A 17,851-nucleotide genomic window follows, 5' to 3' on the forward strand; every position below is an offset into this window, starting at 1 on the left:
GCTCTTCATTTTCTTTTATTTCTCACATTCGTTGAGTTGCAAATTTTAAAATTCCATCCTCACATGACATTTATATTTGCATTTTTCTATCCACTTACACCACTTACACCTTATTACCTTTTGACTGGACTATTACAAATAGTTATATAATTGATAATCTTGTATCTTTTTTTGTGCTCTATACCCCATTCATAACTACCAAGGATAGAAGTAAAGCATAATTCCAATAATGTCACATCTCTGCTTAAGAGGCTTCTTGATGCCCTTAGGATAAAATACAAATTCCTCTGTTTAATACTTAAAGCCTTTCATAATCTAGGTTTCAGTCAGTCTGTGTAGCCCACTTATATATCACTACCTCTCATACACTATTTAACATAAATTAAGCCCATTGCTTGTTCTTTCTGTGAACATTTCATCCCTTTTCTCTGCAGAGTATTTCTATATATGCATTGTTCTTTTTCTCACCTTTACTTTTCAGAATCTATATCATCCTTCAAATCTCAGTCCAAGTACTACTTTGTTTAGGGGCCTTTTTTTTTATTTTTCCATTTCTTTAAAATAATTAATTGTGGGTAGCATCTAGATGGCACAGTGGATAGAGTACTGAAGTCAGGAGCACCTGTGTTCAAATCTAGCTTCAGACACTTAATACTTCCTAGCTGTTTGACTCTGGGCAATTCACCTAACCCTAATCACCCAAGCAAAAATAAATAAATTAATGAAAAAACTAATTGTTTGTATATATATATATATATATAAATAATCTATTCTCTAACCCACCTCATTGAATAAAAAAGAAAAACAAGGTCTTTTAAGAGATTGTGAATTTAATCAAACAAATTAAATTTCTACATTCTCTATTTCCAAAAAGTATATATTTAATTTTGTACCTTGAGTCCATCTTCTCTTTGTCAGGTGGTAGATAGCATCATTAATCCTCTTAAATTACCTTTACTTATTGTATTAATCTAATCTCATAGGTTTTTCAAAATTGTTTTGGTTTTGTAATGTTTTTGTTGTGTAAATTGTTCTGGTTCTACTTTCTTCACTCTGTATAAGTTCATATAAATCTTTTCAGGTTTTTTTTGTTTGCTTGTTTGTTTTTTAAACCAACCCTTTCATTATATCTAAAGCACAATAGTATTCCATATACTGTATACATATGCTGTAATTTCTTCCCCCTACTCCCATTCCTTTGACATCCTCCTGACTTTGAGGCATTTGAAAATCATTTTCTTATAGCATTCAAAACTGTGTAATCTGAACAGATTTTTGCTATATTCATTTGTCTAGATTCAACTATTTCCTCATTTTAGGATTATTTTTATTTCCTTATATGGTAATTTGGGTACTTATATGTTAGAGTCTAAATATGGTAGTTCTTTTCTCATCAGTGGTGAGAATGTATTAACAGAAATTCTTGGAAAGACATAGAATGAGGACTGTTTATACATACATACATATATATTTGTGTGTGTGTGTGTGTGTGTGTGTATGTGTGTGTGTGTGTGTATGTGTGTGTGTGTTTTATTTTGTGGGGTTTTATACTCGAGGATTTCATCTTTCATGTTATTTTTTGAGTGGGGATCTAAGGGAAGAGAGATTGGTTTAATATAGAGAATTCTGGATTCAGAAGACCTGGTTTCATGTTTCTTTCTTCTTGCTGGTTTAATATTTAGAAATAGCCTATTTAATCTCTCTTGATCTTAGTTTCCTTATATGGCAATACATTAAAGATTTCATTAAAGGAGGGCTCTTAGAGAAAGTGTTTTACAAATCTGAAAATAGAATATATTATAAATTTATATAATTTGAATGGAAAAATATACAGTTAAAAGTTATTTGATTCTTTTAGGTTTTAGCTGACAAACATGGAAATGCTTTGTGGCTTAATGAAAGAGAATGCTCGATCCAGAGAAGAAATCAAAAGGTAGTGGAGGAGGCACCAAGGTAAGTTTTTATTGTTGATGGGCCTTTGATAATTATTTTTAGGGAATTTTTTGCTTTTGCCTGTTGTATATTATTTCTATGGGGTTTCTATTCTTTAAGAAAAATAAAGAATGAATTAATGAATATAATAATAATTTCTTAAAATGCTAACTAATTTGCCCACTTGTAAGCTCATATATGAACTACTTTGAGGCTGGGTATTAGTATATGTATGAATGCAGCAAGTCAATGTGTGCTCGAATAAATAGCATTCCAATTTGCTTATTCTTGATTTTCAATGGGGTAGAATATTATAATATTCATGCTAGTGCTAGACAATCATGATGAGTTTATTAAGTTGTAAGAAATCCTTCCTTGAGAGTTTCTAATGCTTTTAACAATCTTATATTGGCATGTTTCATAAATTTTATTTTAAATTTCCTATCTAGCTTTATAACTTAGATCAGCTACTAACCAAGCATAACAGAAAATAATACAATATGACAGGGTGTATAGTATTCTGGGAAGAATATCTCTGTTGAGATGACTGCTGATCACTTTTGCACAGTTCAGATTCAGTTTTAGTGCTTCTTTCCATATTTAATGTCTCAGCTAACTCTCACCTGTGGCTCCAAGATGCTGCAGCTTGGGCAGCAGCCATTTCCTGGTGAACTATTTTGGCAAGTGGACTAAAACAGTGTGAGGATAAACAACAGACCTCAGACCTTTCAGTACGAGAAATATCTATTGCAAATATGTGAAAACTTCTTCCAGTAGGATGGGTAAACCAACTTTGAGACCCAGTTCTGCCTCACTTCAACCTAATTCATATTTGAGTCAAACGATATCACCCAAACTATTTTGCCTACCTTAAATTCCTGTGTCAATGGGAAAGTGATGAAGCAGCAGATATGTATATATATGGGGAGCTGTACTCCCCACGCTATACTATGCTATAAATATAGTATAGTATACATACAATACTATGTACTTCTGCACATAGGAACCCATGCCATAGGATTATCTTCTTATGAGACTGAAGTATTGGTGGGATCAAGCAGTTCCATGGGTGTCTAAGCAGGCTTTTTTTGTTTTTTTGGGTTTTTTTTGGTTAGCTTTTTATTTTTAGAACACATGCATAGTTTTCTACATTCACCTCTGCAAAGCCTTGTGTTCCAAATTTTTCTCCCTTCCTTCCCCATACCCCCTACTTTAGACAGCAAGTAATCCAATATATGTTAAACATGTGAAATTCTTATATACATATTTCTACAATTATCATACTGCACACACACACACACACACACACACACACACAAAAACACATCAAAAAGTAGAAAACAAAAAGCAAGCAAAAAGTAACAAAAAAGGTGAAAATACTATGTTGTATTCTACACTCAGTCCCCATAGTCTTCTCTCTGGGTACAAATGGCTCTCTTCATCACCAGACCATTGGAATTGGCCTGAATCACCTCATTATTGAAGAGAGCCACCTCCATCAGAATTGATCATCTTATAATCTTGTTGCTGTGAACAATGTACTCCTGGTCCTGCTCATTTCACTTAGCATCAGGTCATATAAGTCTCTCCAGGCCTTTCTGAAATCATCCTGCTGATTGTTTCTTACAGAACAATAATATTCCATAACATTCATGAACTATTAATTCAGGCCATTCCCCAACTGAGAGCAGCCTTTTTAAAGGACCCCACTAGTCACCTCCTGTCATGAGGACCCCACTAGTCACCTCCTGTCATGAGGAAAGAGCTAGAACGTTTCCTTAAAAGTTTATGTTTTATCTACTCTTAACTCTGGCCTACTTACCATAGCATCCCAGGATCCCGCTCTGTAGTTGAAACACAGAAAAGTGTATAAAAACTTTTGTGAATATGATTCTACTCACCATTGGTACATGGAATATGCCTAGTCTTATGAACATGAAATCTAGTAGACCTGATAGATGAACAGGTCTTACTGCAAGAAAATTCAGCAGGCGTCACCTCCAAATAACAGTCCTGAGTGAATCAAGCTTGTTAGATGAAGGTTATCTTACTGAAGTTGGAGTTGTGTATGTTTTTTTGGGGTGCTGAAGTGATGAGGTGTGCTGTAAAGCCAGCAAAGGTTTCACAATCAAAGCTAATTTAGTCAAAAAGCTTGTGGGCCTCCCAAAAAGAAGTGACCGTCTCATGACATTGCTATTGCCCCTTGTGCCATGCTACTATCATCGGTACATTTGTTGAACCGTGATGAGTTCAGAGGAAAATTTTATGAAGTCCTTGAGACTGGAGACTCATCAATTTGCTGAAAAAAGGACAAGTTTATCATTCTGATAAGAAGCACAGACTTTTAGCTATGGCTGTCCATAAGTCCTTGGGAAGAGGGAAGTCTGAAACAGCAACAGTAATGGTTAAATACCATTGTCCTTCTTATTGCTTTCTCATCACCAACATCATCTTCAGTTTACTTAAGTGCTATAAAAGTTTGTGGATTCACCCTTGCAGCAAAAATTGGTATCTAATAAGACTATGTGATTGTTACTCTCTCATCCTGCTTTCTCTTCTTTGTACAAAGGCAATGTGTGGTGCAGAGTATTGAACTGATCATAGACATCCTCTCCAAGCTAAATATTTGCACTCAAGAAGAGTAGCAGCTTCAGGGCAAGATACCTATCAGAAGACTTAGTATCAACAGATTAGAGTGCTCTTCCATAAGTGAACAAGTTCATTGCTAACTTGGAGGGAACCTGAGCCAACATATTCTTGGCAGTAGTGGAGCAGAAAAAAAAAGGAGGGCCAGTTTTTAGAGATTTGATATACAGTGCTGCATCATCTGTGTCAGAACACTCAGAAAATCAAAATTGGTTGAATAAAAATGGTGATTAAATTCAGAAGCTGCTAAATGAAAAATATTTTATTAGCAGAATAGTTCATAGATATCTAAGAAACCAAATAAAATTCCTCAGAAGTGAAGCTTAGAGAAATGCTCATTCAAAATTTGACTTAAATCTTCTGTTATATAGCAAAAGGAGGTTCTTCCCCAAGGGTTCAAGGATGCATCCATTGCCCATCTCTACAAAGAAAAAGGAAATGGATCTTTCTATGACAAGGGGGGTGGGGCAGGGAGGAAGAGCTTTCTCTTATTCATTGCTGGCTAGATTCTTGACCGAGTGCTCCCTAATAGACTTCAACTGGAAGACAGTAATCTATAGAAGGACCAGTGTGGCTTCAGAAAGAATGTAGTAATGATTAATATGGTGGCCTTATTATTCATTTTTGGGGGGAAAAAAACCTTTTAAAATGTGGGCCACCTTTACTAAAGTCTCTTGAGTTGCTTTAGTGATTCAGGTGTTTTCTTAAAAACTTTTAGGAATTTACGAATGTTATATGATGTATCTTATATGTGCACTCTCCTCTATCTCCAAATGAATACTTCTATCCTTATAATGTAAAATAATTAAGAATGTATTTATTAAACAATTTTACTTGTAAAAATTTCTAATTGTGTCAAACTAGTAGGCAATTAAATCATTGTTATTTCAGGAGAAAATACTCTATATATTTTATTAGGTATATTGAGCATTTTTATTTCTTTTTTTACAAATTGATATATATTATTTTGGACATATTTATTTGTATTAAAAACATTAATTGACTAAGTATAGATTTTCTTAGTATATAAAAGTACTGATTGTCTATTTATAGCACTTTTTTGGACTCTGAGACAAGAAGAGCCATGGGCGAACAAGCAGTAGCTCTTGCCAGAGCAGTTAAATATTCTTCTGCTGGAACAGTGGAATTTCTTGTAGACTCACAGAAGAATTTTTACTTCTTAGAAATGAATACTAGACTTCAGGTAAGAAAACAACAGTTCTGTTTCCCTAGTATCCATCTCCACACCTGTTTTAAAAGAAAAAAACCTTCTATGTAGAAATGCAGCATGTATTATTGACCAGAGACTTTGTTAGAAATGAATTGCCTGCCTCTGTGAATTCACAGTAAGTACCTAGTCCCTGTGCTTTGATAGTTTTGGTCCTTAGCCATTAAAATCTCTTTACTTTTTAAATGTGTGCACATATACACATTATTTGACTGACCCACTAAGCCAGAATTTAAATAGCTAGATGATCTAGAGTTTTAAACCGTGCAACTAATTCCCAAGTGCTTTTATTGCTTAAATTTTTCTTTGGAATTCCTCTTTTGGAATTGTCTTTAGAACTTGTTAAGCTTTTCAGTTTAAATTTGACTTTTAGAAGTATCTGACAGATAAATCTAGTAAAGTTTGATAGAATAAATTCTGTTGGAATAACACTTTACATTTTTTGGGGGGGAGATTGAATTAAATTATGAATTCATACACCTTTTTTTTTTCAATAGCCTTAAAATAGCCTTAGACAAGGCCACAAATGCTCCATTTCATTTCCAATATTATTGTGGCCTTTTAAGGTGACTAATTTAAGGAAGATATGAATACATTGTATTTTTTAAAAATCAACTTTCAAAATTTTTCTTAGCATATGTATGTTTAAAATATACACACACGTCCATTAGCAAACAGATAAATACACCAGAATTTAAATCAGAAGTTTTGTTAATTTCAGCATTTTCCCAGAATATATATATATATATATATTTTTTTTTTTTTAAATAATTTTTGTTTTGCTGAGGCAATTTGGATTAAAGTGACTTGTCCAGCATCACACAGCTAGGAAGTGTTAAGTGTTTGAGGTCACATTTGAATGCAGGTCCTCCTGGCTTCAGGGCTGGTACTCTGTCCATTGTACCACCTAACTTCCCTTTTTCTGATATTCTAATAGTAATTGTACTTATTTATTTATTTATTTTGAGTATTTAAGTATTTTTTTTAATTCAGAATTTTTTTTCTCACAGTATATATGCATGAGTAATTTTTTTTATAATATTATCCCTTGTATTCATTTTTCCAAATTATCCCCCCTCCCTCCCCCCACTCCCTCTCCCCAATGACAGGCAATCCCATACATTTTACATGTGTTACAATAAAACCTAGATACAATATATGTGTGTAAATACCATTTTCTTGTTGCACATTAAGTATCTAATAGTAATTTTAAAAATAGGACTTTTATTTCTACTTTTCTATTTGGTGATGAATGTAAACCCTGACATTATGTAAAATATTTCAGATTGTACCAGCTTTATTTTTCATATGATTAATTTTAAATATAATTTCCTTATGTATTTTATAATAGAATAATACAGTGATACTTAGAGCTGTCTTATATCAAAAAGTAACAGAAAAAGTTCCTTGAACATGGAATCATTGTCAGAGTCTTTTCTTTAAAATCATATACTTTATTTTTTAGACCTCCTCATTCAGAAACTTGAATTAATTGACTTTATTTTTCTTTATTCCATAGCAAATGGAATCAGCAGGGGCAAAGGAATAAGATAGGGTGGACGGGCTCCTGATATGACAGCAAAAAAATGGGAGCTATTATATTCTTATCAATAGAAGTGACCAAACAAACAAAAAAAAAGGCTAAATATTTGATGTATATATGAAAGTAGAATATCCATGATATTATGTCATATAACAGTATGACTGTGGTTGTGTATATCAATAACTTTTGAGATTTAAAATACAATTGAAGTTATTTATATTATACTTAATATACAACAAAGTTTAACTCTATTCTGTCATTATACTGTGGTGATAATGTTGATTTCTCAAAGGAAGTGCCCATGGGAGGAAGAAAACTTCCATTGGGAGCAATATTTCCTAGCACCTCTCATCTGGTATGTCCTCTATTTTGCTAAGCACGTATCCCACATAAAATAATTCTTTTCCTTAAGAGATATAGAAACTATCTTTGAATTGAAAGATTGAAGGGATTGGTTCATATTGTTGCTGTGGCTTTTTGGTCAGTTAGGAACAATAACATGAGGGCTTTCTTCCTCTTTCTACAAGGCTTCTCATTGTGGATTTATAGCATAGTTTCCATTGTGAGGGTATGACTAGCTGAATCATTGCATTATCTTTATTGAAGTCTTCTTATTCTTCCCCTCCTATGGCTGAGCAAATTTACTTTCTTAACAGTTATATGAAGCATCTCTTTGAACAAATGTCATTTTGTTCCAGTATCAGGTACAAACTATCAGGGAATTACCTTGAGTCAGGATTATCCTATAATAGGAGCACAAATTCTGGTAGTGGATTTTTTGTTGTTATTGTTGTTGTTGTTGTTGTTGTTATTTTTTATTCTTCCCTCTTTTCCTCCTTCCTTCTCTCCATCTCCCTTCCTCCCTCCTGTAATGTCAGGGCCAGCTCTCTGTAGGGCCTCAGGAACAATCAGAATCAGGATCAGTCATAGTCCTTGGTCTTTAGGAGGAGAAGTGAAGAAGGCAGACAAGTTGCCATGTGGCTTGTTAAAGATGGTTCCTGGACTCTGGAGTCTGGAGCCTGAAGTCTTCCCTGCTGAGCACACTGCAGCAGAGAGAACCTGACTCTCTCAGCCCTCCAACCCTTCCCTATTACCTCACCACAACACTTTCAGCAGGCGCCAATAGTGGGGAGAGCCATCACATCACCATATCATCTAAGTATATATTTATACAGCCATTATATCACATTTAGTAGATATTTGCTTTAAGTACTCTGCTGTCTTAGATTCAAGTACACCTTTTCATAATTCCAGCCCTCTGCAATAGTTCCAGCCTTCTACACCCTTCCTGCCTCCTTCTTCCCTCTCTCCTCCTTCCTCCTTCCTTCTTTCCCTCCTCGCTCCATCCCTCCTTTCCTTCCCTCCCTCCCTTCCTTCTTCTCTCCTCCCTCCCTCCCTCCTTCCTTCTTTCCCTCCCCTTCCTTCTGTCCATCTGTCCTTCCTTCCTCATCCTTCCCTCCATCTGTCTGTCCTTCCATTCTTCTTCTCTATCTGTGTGTGAGTAAATGTGTATTTTGGGGAACAAATTGTATTTGCATCCTGAGGATTAAGTCTATACATGGAGAGGCTGATTGTCATCATACTGGCATTCCAGATTTGGGTAAGTTTTGTAAGCATCCATATAGAGTTTATAAGTCTTGGCTTACTTGCTGGCTTATAGTTTCTTGGTTATATTCTTTCCAGAAGTCCTGCCTTGTGGTACTAAGGAAAAGATCTTGGTGGTGAATGTGGTATAGATATCATGTGCCTTATTCCATCTTGCAATCCTACTTGTACCTGAGCTACAACTATAGTGGTTTTCATATTTTGTCTTCTATTGCAGGTCATGATGAGAATTTGGGTCTAGAGTAGGAATTCTAAACCATTTCTTTGTCAGGATTTGAGTATTCTCTGTGACCTGGATCAAGTCATATTGCAGTGCTAGATAGATTGAAGAGATATAACTTAAAATGTTGAAGGCGGAATCCTTTTTCTTATATGCTTTGTCTCCTACCCAGAGCTAGTATAAAAAGGTTTTTTTTTTTAATAGTGGATTAAAGCTTATATTGTTTTACTTTGTGTTCTTTTTCTTCATTTCTTCCTTATCCATGTTTCTTGTCCTTTCACTCTTACTTCACCCCCTTACTTATTTTTCCTGCTTTTTTTGTTTTTATTTTGAGTTCATTTTATTTGCTTCACTTGATGTTATTTTTCATTATTCTTGAAGTGGTTATAGAAGGAATTGTTGCAAATTTGAAGTTTTCACATTTCCATCTGCTGAAGTCTTTAATAATTTCAGTGTTGTTTTTTATTTTGTTGTTGTTGTTGTTGTTGTTATTGTTGACTCTCTAGCATTAGAATTGCATTTTCTTTTTGCATATGCTTGTTACCTCAATTTCTTTTTCTTGTCATATTGACAGCTTAAATTTGTCATACATTTGAATAATGATGATAGTGAACATTCTTTCTTTATCCCTGATTTTAGTGGAAATGCTTCTAGTTTATCCCCTTTAGAAATAACACTGGTTTTTGTTTTAGATACATACTACTTATTATTTTAAGGGAAAATTTGTTTTTACTCTTTGCATTGTTTTTAATAAGAATGGTTATTATGTCTCATCAAAAGATTTTTCTATATTTCTTAATAAGATTATCTATTTTTGTTGTCCTTTTTATCATATGCTCAATTATATTTATAGTCCAAATTCAGGACTCTACCCCCAACATAAGCAATCTCACTCCTTCCTCACATATTTATAGTTTTCCTAACATTTTTTCATCTCTTATATTCATATGTCGTATTCATATAGCATATATTATACAAATGTATTGCTGAAGTTGTCTTGCTAGTAATTGAAAAATTTTTTATTGATATTCATTAAATATATATATATTGAAAAGGGTTGCCAAATATGCTTTGTCATCTGGAGGAGTTTGGTCTTAGGTAATTCCATAAGATTGAAAGAGCCATAAACAAAATGTTCAAGATTAAAGCAAAGTTCTTAAATATGTGAGAATGGAGTGAGGTTGCTTATGTTGGGGGTTGAGTCCTGAATTTGGACAGTGACAGATTTGAGTGAAGAGAGTATGAAAAGGGTAGGAAGTTATAGAGATAAAAACAGAAGCTACTTCCAGATAAACCCGATCTTCCCAGGAAGACCTAGAGGTAAAACCTGAGGCCAAGGGATGACAAAGCTTGAATCTCAGGGAAACAATGCTATATGCTATGAGTAGTTGTATAATTGATTGGTTATTTCTATTTTCAAAGACTGCCAAAGTGATATCACTCTGTTGGAGTCAAAGACAGTGTGTCTGACTGTGGCTGATCAAACCAATATAAGCTTAGAAATTCTACCAAAAGTAGTCCATATAAATATTTTTCAGTTCAGATCTCTCACTAAATTTTTGCATTTCACATTTCTTTTGAAATACTGCAATTCTGCTTTGCTCATAGGACACAATATTTTCTTTGATGAGGGCACACTATTCTGGGAGGTCCATTGTCAGTGTATCCCACATGTCACAATCAGTTCCAAAGTTCTTCAGAAGGATCTTGAGAGTATCCTTGTGTTGTTTCCTCTGACCACCATGGGAGTGCTTGCTGTGAGTTCTCTATAAAATGACATTTACTTAAGGCATTTAAACAAGCCAGTCCATCAGGGTTTTATTCTGTGTAATAGAGTTTTGTTTGTTTATTTGTTTGTTTTGTTTCTACTTTTTGTCTCTTTTTTTTTTTTTTTTTAATAGCTTTTTATTTACCTGCTTTTTTTTTTTTAAGGCTGGGGTTAAGTGACTTGCCCAGGGTCACACAGCTAGGAAGTGTTAAGTGTCTGAGATCATATTTGAACTCGGGTCCTCCTGAACTCAAGGCTGGTGCTCTATCCACTGTGCCACCTAGCTGCCCCCTATAGCTTTTTATTTACAAGATAAATGCATACGTAATTTTTCAGCATTGATAACTGCAAAACCTTTTGTTCCAACTTTTCCCCTCATTTCCCCCACTCCCTCCCCAGATGGCAGGTAAACCAATATATGTTAAATATGTTAAAGTATAAGTTAAATACAATATATGTATACATTTCCATGTTACATGTATACATGTAATAGAGTTTTAATATTTGCCAATTTAACTTGAAAAAAGACCTTTGTGTCTGCTACTTTATTTTGTCTGGAGATTTTCAGATATTACTGAGACAATTCAAATGGAAGCAATTCACTTTCATGCATTGCAGTGTCCCATTTCACATGTATATAGTAGTCTGTTGCTAACTTAGAGGAAAAGTTGAGCATTTTTTAGTGATATTGTTAGACCCATACCTTTATTACATTATTTTGCAGTTTTGTAGAATAGTGATTGAGCACTGGAATTAGATCAACCAAGCTGGAGATAATTAAATAGTCTTGGAATTAGATGAGAATCAAAGAGAACGAAGATTCTAAGTTGAATCAGAATTTGAGCACCCAGATAACCAGAAAAAAATCATTAATCCCTCTAGAGAAGTTGGGAGGAAGGTATTTTTTAGGAGAAGGTACATTCAGTCTTTGACTTATTGAAATTGGAGTCAGCAAGGTAGCAGTTGAAATTTTTATCTCAACTTTTTTTTTTTTAATCTCTGGTTACATCTGAATGCTACTGTTGTTAAGTCCGATTCTTTGGATTCCATTTGAGATTTGCTTGGCAAAGATACTGGATAGGTTTGCCATTTCTTTCTCTAACTCTTTTTACAGAAGAGGAAATGAGCCACCAGTATTAATTAAGTGGGTCACACAGTTAATATGTATCCGAGGTAGTGTCTGAGGTCAGATTTGGACTGAGAAAAGTGAGTCTTCCTGATGTTGGGCCCAGTACTATACGTACTCTTGTCATCTAATTGTTATGCCTCCATGCTATATATATGGAAAGTATTTTGTACAGCAGTTTTATTATTTGATTAGGTCCATTGTCCTTTTTGAAATCAATTAGCTGGATCTCTTTGTTATCAAATATCAATCATGTTTTTGTGAGGATGGCTATTGTGGAAGATCACATGCAAATATTTGCCTTAATGCAAATGCTTGCCTGTCCCCTTGCTGTATTGCAGTCTAGATCATGATGCATATAAAGAACATGTATATGTGTATGTATTATAAAATAAGGCTGTTGCTTTTTAGTTTTCAATGTTTACTTTTTGATGTTTTTCTTCTTTTTTCAACTGTTAATTCCTGCTTGCAGTCTTTTCCATTCCTTTGGGATCTTTACCCTTTTCAGACATTTTGAAAAACAGGTTCTCATTGCTATACACTTTGTTTCCTACTTATTCACTTCATTTCTTTGGTTTTTTTTATCCCTTCTGACTGCATTGCAGTAAGATTTTTAGGAAGGGACAATAATTCTTTATCATTCTCTTCTTTTATAATTATATTTTTCTGGTGTTTTTTTCTTTCTTTCAAATCAAGATGTCAACAAATATTAATCAATTAGCAGAATATGAGTCAGTTATTCTTTTTGTTGAAAATGATAGTATTAGTTCAACGGAATGACTCTTTGAATAGAAGGAAGAATATAACCATTGACCATGATTTGTTGTTAGAGATTTCAATGATTTCTTACAGATAAACATTAAATGATTCTGGAGTTTCTCTAATAGTCACTTTTCCTAATTCTTTTACTAGCCTTAAATTATAATACTTAAGACACATTCACCAAATTTTCTATCTTCCTAGTGCCATATTGTCCCTAATTAGTATTTCAATTTGATCTGGGAAAGTTGTAATTTCCCTTGTTTTTTTCTTTTAGAAGCGTTCTCTATTAAAATGTTAGGTTTTCCAGCTTCTGAACTTTTATGTTTAGTCAATCAACCAACATTAAGTGGCTTCTAGTTTTTGCTACAGCTTATTAAGAACTGAATTGGATACTGATAGTTTATTCTCCATTCCTAGAGAGGAACAGAGAAGACAGCTTTGTTCTTACAAAGCTTACCATGTGCTGCCTGGCCTCCACAAATTTTTGATTATCAGATTCAAGAGAGAAGAAGAAAGGAGAGGATCATACTAATGTAATCCCAACTCTCCTATTTCATCTCTTTTTTAGGAAGAGGAGAATCTTCTATTCAGTTATGATTTTTATTTCCATTGAGTTGATGGGATTGGCTTCCATTCTATCACATGTAGCCTGGTCTTTTACCCTTGTAAAAAGAGACCAACATAATTTCTATCATTCATAATGTTATATCATTTCTTAAACATAACTGATGACTTTTTTCTTGAATTTATATTAATAGAAATCAGCTCATCTAGTGCGTACAGAAGCAATGGGGCCAGTACTTGCAGAAGGGGTGGCAATTTTGGTTTGCAGTTTCAGGTCAGAGGAGAGAGCTAAAGTAAAGTTAGAAGCACCATCCCCTCACTCCATGATTAGAGGTGCTTACACTAATACTTCTCATTTTGAAAAAAAACCGAATTGGCAAAAGAATAAAGAACCCGACTTATTATGGGTAGAGAGAAAATTGGGGTTCATCTTTAGAGGACACTGCTGTAAACAAACCTTTTTTGTTACCTGAAAGAGTAATGCTAAATGACTCCTTTCCCAGAGAGAATTTATACAAGAACTCAAAAAAGAATTTTAAAATTAAATGAGAGACACTGAAGAAAACCTAAAAAACATATTAAAAATGAAAACTCTACAAAAACCAAGATTATGAAAAAAAGTTAACCAACTAGAAAAGGAGATATAGAATGTTGAAGATGAAAATAACTCTTTAAAAATTAGAATTGGCAAAGAAACCAGTGAATCTATAAGAGACCAAGAAATAACAAAACAATATAAAGAATGAAAAAATAGAACAGAATGTGACGCATAAGAAAAACAACAGATCTGGAGAACAGATTAAGAAAAGAAAATATAAGGATAATTGGACTACCTGAAAGCTGTGACCAAAAAAACCTGACATAACAATGCAAGAAGTAATCCCAGAAAATTGACCTGGAATGATAGAACAGGAAGGAAAAATAGAAATAGGAAAAAATCCATCTATCACCACCTCAAAGAGATCCTTTGTAGAACACACATAGGAATATTATTGCCAACTTTTGAAAACCCCAGATCAAAGAGAAAATTCTGCAAGAAACAAGTAAAAAAAATTTCAAATATAGCTCAAGTTACAATTAGAATTGTATAGGATTTATCAGCAGTCCATAATAAAAGACTGCAGATACTGGGAATCACATAGGCAGGCAATCAAAAGAACTAGGAGCACAGCCAAATACATCATATCCAGCAAAATTAACCATCATATTGAATGAAAAAAATGAATATTCAATGAACTTGCAGATTTTCAGGACTTTCTTTCAACCAAATTGGAACTTAATAGAAAATTTAACATGTATAAGAGGTGGATTTCTGTCTATAGTTTATTTACTTATTTTTATTTACAAAACACCTGTATGGGTAATTTTCTCTTCTTAATTTTTTTTTAACATGGAAATGTATACCACCATATGTTTAAAATTGACATCAGCAATTGGGCAGCTCAAAAAAAAGGTTGGGATGGAATTGTATGATTTGACTCTATACAGCAAAACTACATATTATGAGTAGAATTAAAGCAGAAGAGTTAGCAAGGACAGGAAAGAAGAGATACATATAAACACTATCACAAGGATTAAGAGTAGAATTTGGTAGAAAAAAATGCAACCAGTATTCATTGATCATTGACAACTTCAAAATTAAAGACTCAATCAAGAGAAAAATCTCTATTACATGCCAGCCGTACTAATATTGTTTTAGATGTGTGTTTATATATGGGTAAATGTGTGTGTATGTGTGTGTTTCAGAATATGTAGATATGTAAATAGGTTGCTCTATGTATGTATATAGATATAGATGTGAATGGGACCATTGGTGGGTGTATAGGTATATGTATATATCTGTATGTTTATGTGTATGTATGTATGCATTCATGTATGTATATGACATATCTGTCTTTAACTATAGCCTGTTTAAAGACGATGGGAAAAAAAAAGAACAGTTAAAAAATTACACCACAGAACAAAAGAATAATCCACAAGGACACAAAGAAAATAAGGACACTCATGTATAAAATTTCTATTAGTTTTATATATCATTTCTTGAACTGGTAATTTATTATTATAAATAATAATCCTAATATAAATAATATAAATAATAAATAAACATCCTCCCAGATGTTTTGCTGAGCTTGACAATGTTGTTTTATTTTGTTTTCTTTTCTATTTTCTATTTTCTTTTCTCTATTCTTGTAAAGTTCTGTTGTCTCCAGAAACTACCAATCTCTCTCTGGGAGGAGATCTGCTGTCTCAACTCAGTCTCTCGGCCGGATTCTTCTTCCTGTAGACTTTTCTTCCTCCAGAGAGCTGCCCCAACTCTGGCCCAGACAAGACTCTCTTCCCATGCTCAATGTTGCTTCTTTTATCCTCCCAGAGAATGGGCGTGGAATAACTTGGGGCCTTCTGGGAAGAAATACTTCAACCAATGAACTTGCTCCTCTTAAACACATAAGCTCTTCCCCAGAAGTTCAAAGGGGTAAAACTTCCTTTAAAGGGCTGAACTAGAGAATTGTTAAGTACCGACTTAGCACTTAGTAAGAACCTAATATCTCATTATCTCATTAGCACCTAGTAAGAACCTAACATTTTTTTTTTAATAAAATACATTTTTAGCCAAAGGCCTAGTTCTTTTTATTGTTTGTATATATGATTCCAGCACCCTCAGAAGAAATACCATTTTCCCAAATTTCCACTGCACAACTTAGTACAAGGAAATTTGTCCTGTGATTTTGAAGCAAAGCAGGGTTATTGTGTAGAATGGAATTGCCATTGTGAGCTCTCTCTGTAAAAGAAGACTTTTAAAGGAGTTTAGTTCTCTGCCCTCCCAAAAGGAAATACAAAAAGGAAAATGAATTGAGAAGGCTTTGAATATCCAAACCTGAGTCTGTCTTTGGTGTAATGAGATTTCAATAATACCTTATTTTATTCTATTTTTTTTTTAATCCCCCCCCCCCCCCCCCCAAGCTGGGGCTAAGTGACTTGCCCAGGGTCACACAGCTAGGAAGTGTTAAGTGTCTGAGACCAGATTTGAACTAGGGTCCTCCTGAATTCAAGGCTGGTGCTATATCTACTGTGCCACCTAGCTGCTCCAATAATACCTTATTTTAAAGAGTGGAGCATGGAGGAACAAAATTAAATATAATCTTGCAGAGGAAAAATATGAACCTTTAAATAAATAGAAGGTTATCGAGCCTTCTTGATCAAAAATCAGAGCTCTGCAGTGACTTGGAACTCCAGCCATACATGTTAAAAGAAATACATAAAGGTAAACATGAACAATGAACTTATTAATAAAGAACTGTTTAAATATGGAAAGATGATACATATGTCTCTTTTGAAGGTTATCATCCTTACAGATCATAGAGAGAGTTTGAGGAAAGAGAAAGGAAAAGTATAGATTGTTCTAAGAGCTCAGTGTAGATATGGAGATAGAGTGAGAAGACAGGCTGAGAGAAGACCTAAAACTCCATGTCCAAAATGCACAAGGGCTTCCACTGGGCCTCAGAATATAGACAGACCCAGGGAAATGAGAGGGGGAGCCCAGCTCCAAGAATTCAATCAAAAGATAGATGGGGCATGATGGCAACTGAGGTTACACCCAGAGAGTATTTAGAAGGTCAGGACTCTGATCTGATCAGCAGCAGAAAAGTAACCACATGGAAGAAAGGGATTACGTGATCAACCAATAGAAAAGCAACCAGATAGCAGAAAGGGATTATGATTGGAGAGAATACAGTTTTTTAAACCAACAGGGCAGTGTCCAGTGCAAACAGCGCCAGTGTAATTGCGAAAAGATAAGGAAAGATTTAGAAAGTGGTAAATAGAAGGGAATTAAATGAGTTACTGCCTGGGAGAAAGGGTTTGCTTGTACTTTTACAGATATAGAAGGAAACAAAATATTTTGTTCTTTTCTCTAAAGTATAATCATTCTCTTGGAGCAGATCTCTTGGGGAGCTTCTGGAGGCAGCCTTAATTTCAGTTCAGTTCAGTAATCCCAAATGCAGCCAGGAGTTAAAAGTCCAAATCCTTTATTGTCTCCTTCAAGATCTTGAGTCTTTTCCTGGGGCCCAGTTAGCTTTGGCCTGTCTCTCTCCTTGGTCCCCGAGAGCTCTTCTGCTAATCCTTTGTCTCTGCCAGCTTCAGCCTCTCGTCTTCCCAATGTCTCCAGGCAGCACAAAGGTGGAAGTGGGAATGAATCTGACTCAAAAGTGGGCTTGTGGTTTTCTGTGGGCTTGTAAATCTCCTGGAAGTCAATCCTAGTTGTGTATCTCTCCAAGTCCATGAGTGGGCTTGTCTTTTAGACTTATGAATCTCCTGGAGCATCCAGTGGGCTTGTCCTTTTCTATGCTCTTTTAAAGGTGGTGAAGGTGTGAACTCTGAACTAGAGAACTGTTAAGTACCATACTAAATTAGACAACCGATTTAGCACCTTGCAAGAATCCTAACAGGTTGGGAGTAGA

The 17,851-nt window shown here is 34.5% G+C and overlaps 1 protein-coding gene across 3 annotated transcripts in view; it reads left to right on the top strand.

Annotated features, from left to right (window-relative positions):
• PCCA (propionyl-CoA carboxylase subunit alpha) overlaps nt 1-17,851 on the top strand; it is a 423,045-nt gene that overhangs the window by 184,546 nt on the left and 220,648 nt on the right. For 2 of the 3 annotated variants that reach the window (XM_074299450.1, XM_074299452.1), the window contains 2 exons: nt 1,866-1,953; nt 5,632-5,782. In XM_074299450.1, the coding sequence (XP_074155551.1) occupies nt 1,866-1,953; nt 5,632-5,782 (239 nt within the window). Of the gene's footprint in view, nt 1-1,858; nt 1,954-5,631; nt 5,783-17,851 lie in introns of all 3 variants that reach the window. The other variant, XM_074299451.1, reaches the window with a different exon arrangement.

This window comes from Sminthopsis crassicaudata, chromosome 3 (genome assembly GCF_048593235.1).
Source record: "Sminthopsis crassicaudata isolate SCR6 chromosome 3, ASM4859323v1, whole genome shotgun sequence".
In the NCBI taxonomy this organism is placed as follows: domain Eukaryota; kingdom Metazoa; phylum Chordata; class Mammalia; order Dasyuromorphia; family Dasyuridae; genus Sminthopsis; species Sminthopsis crassicaudata.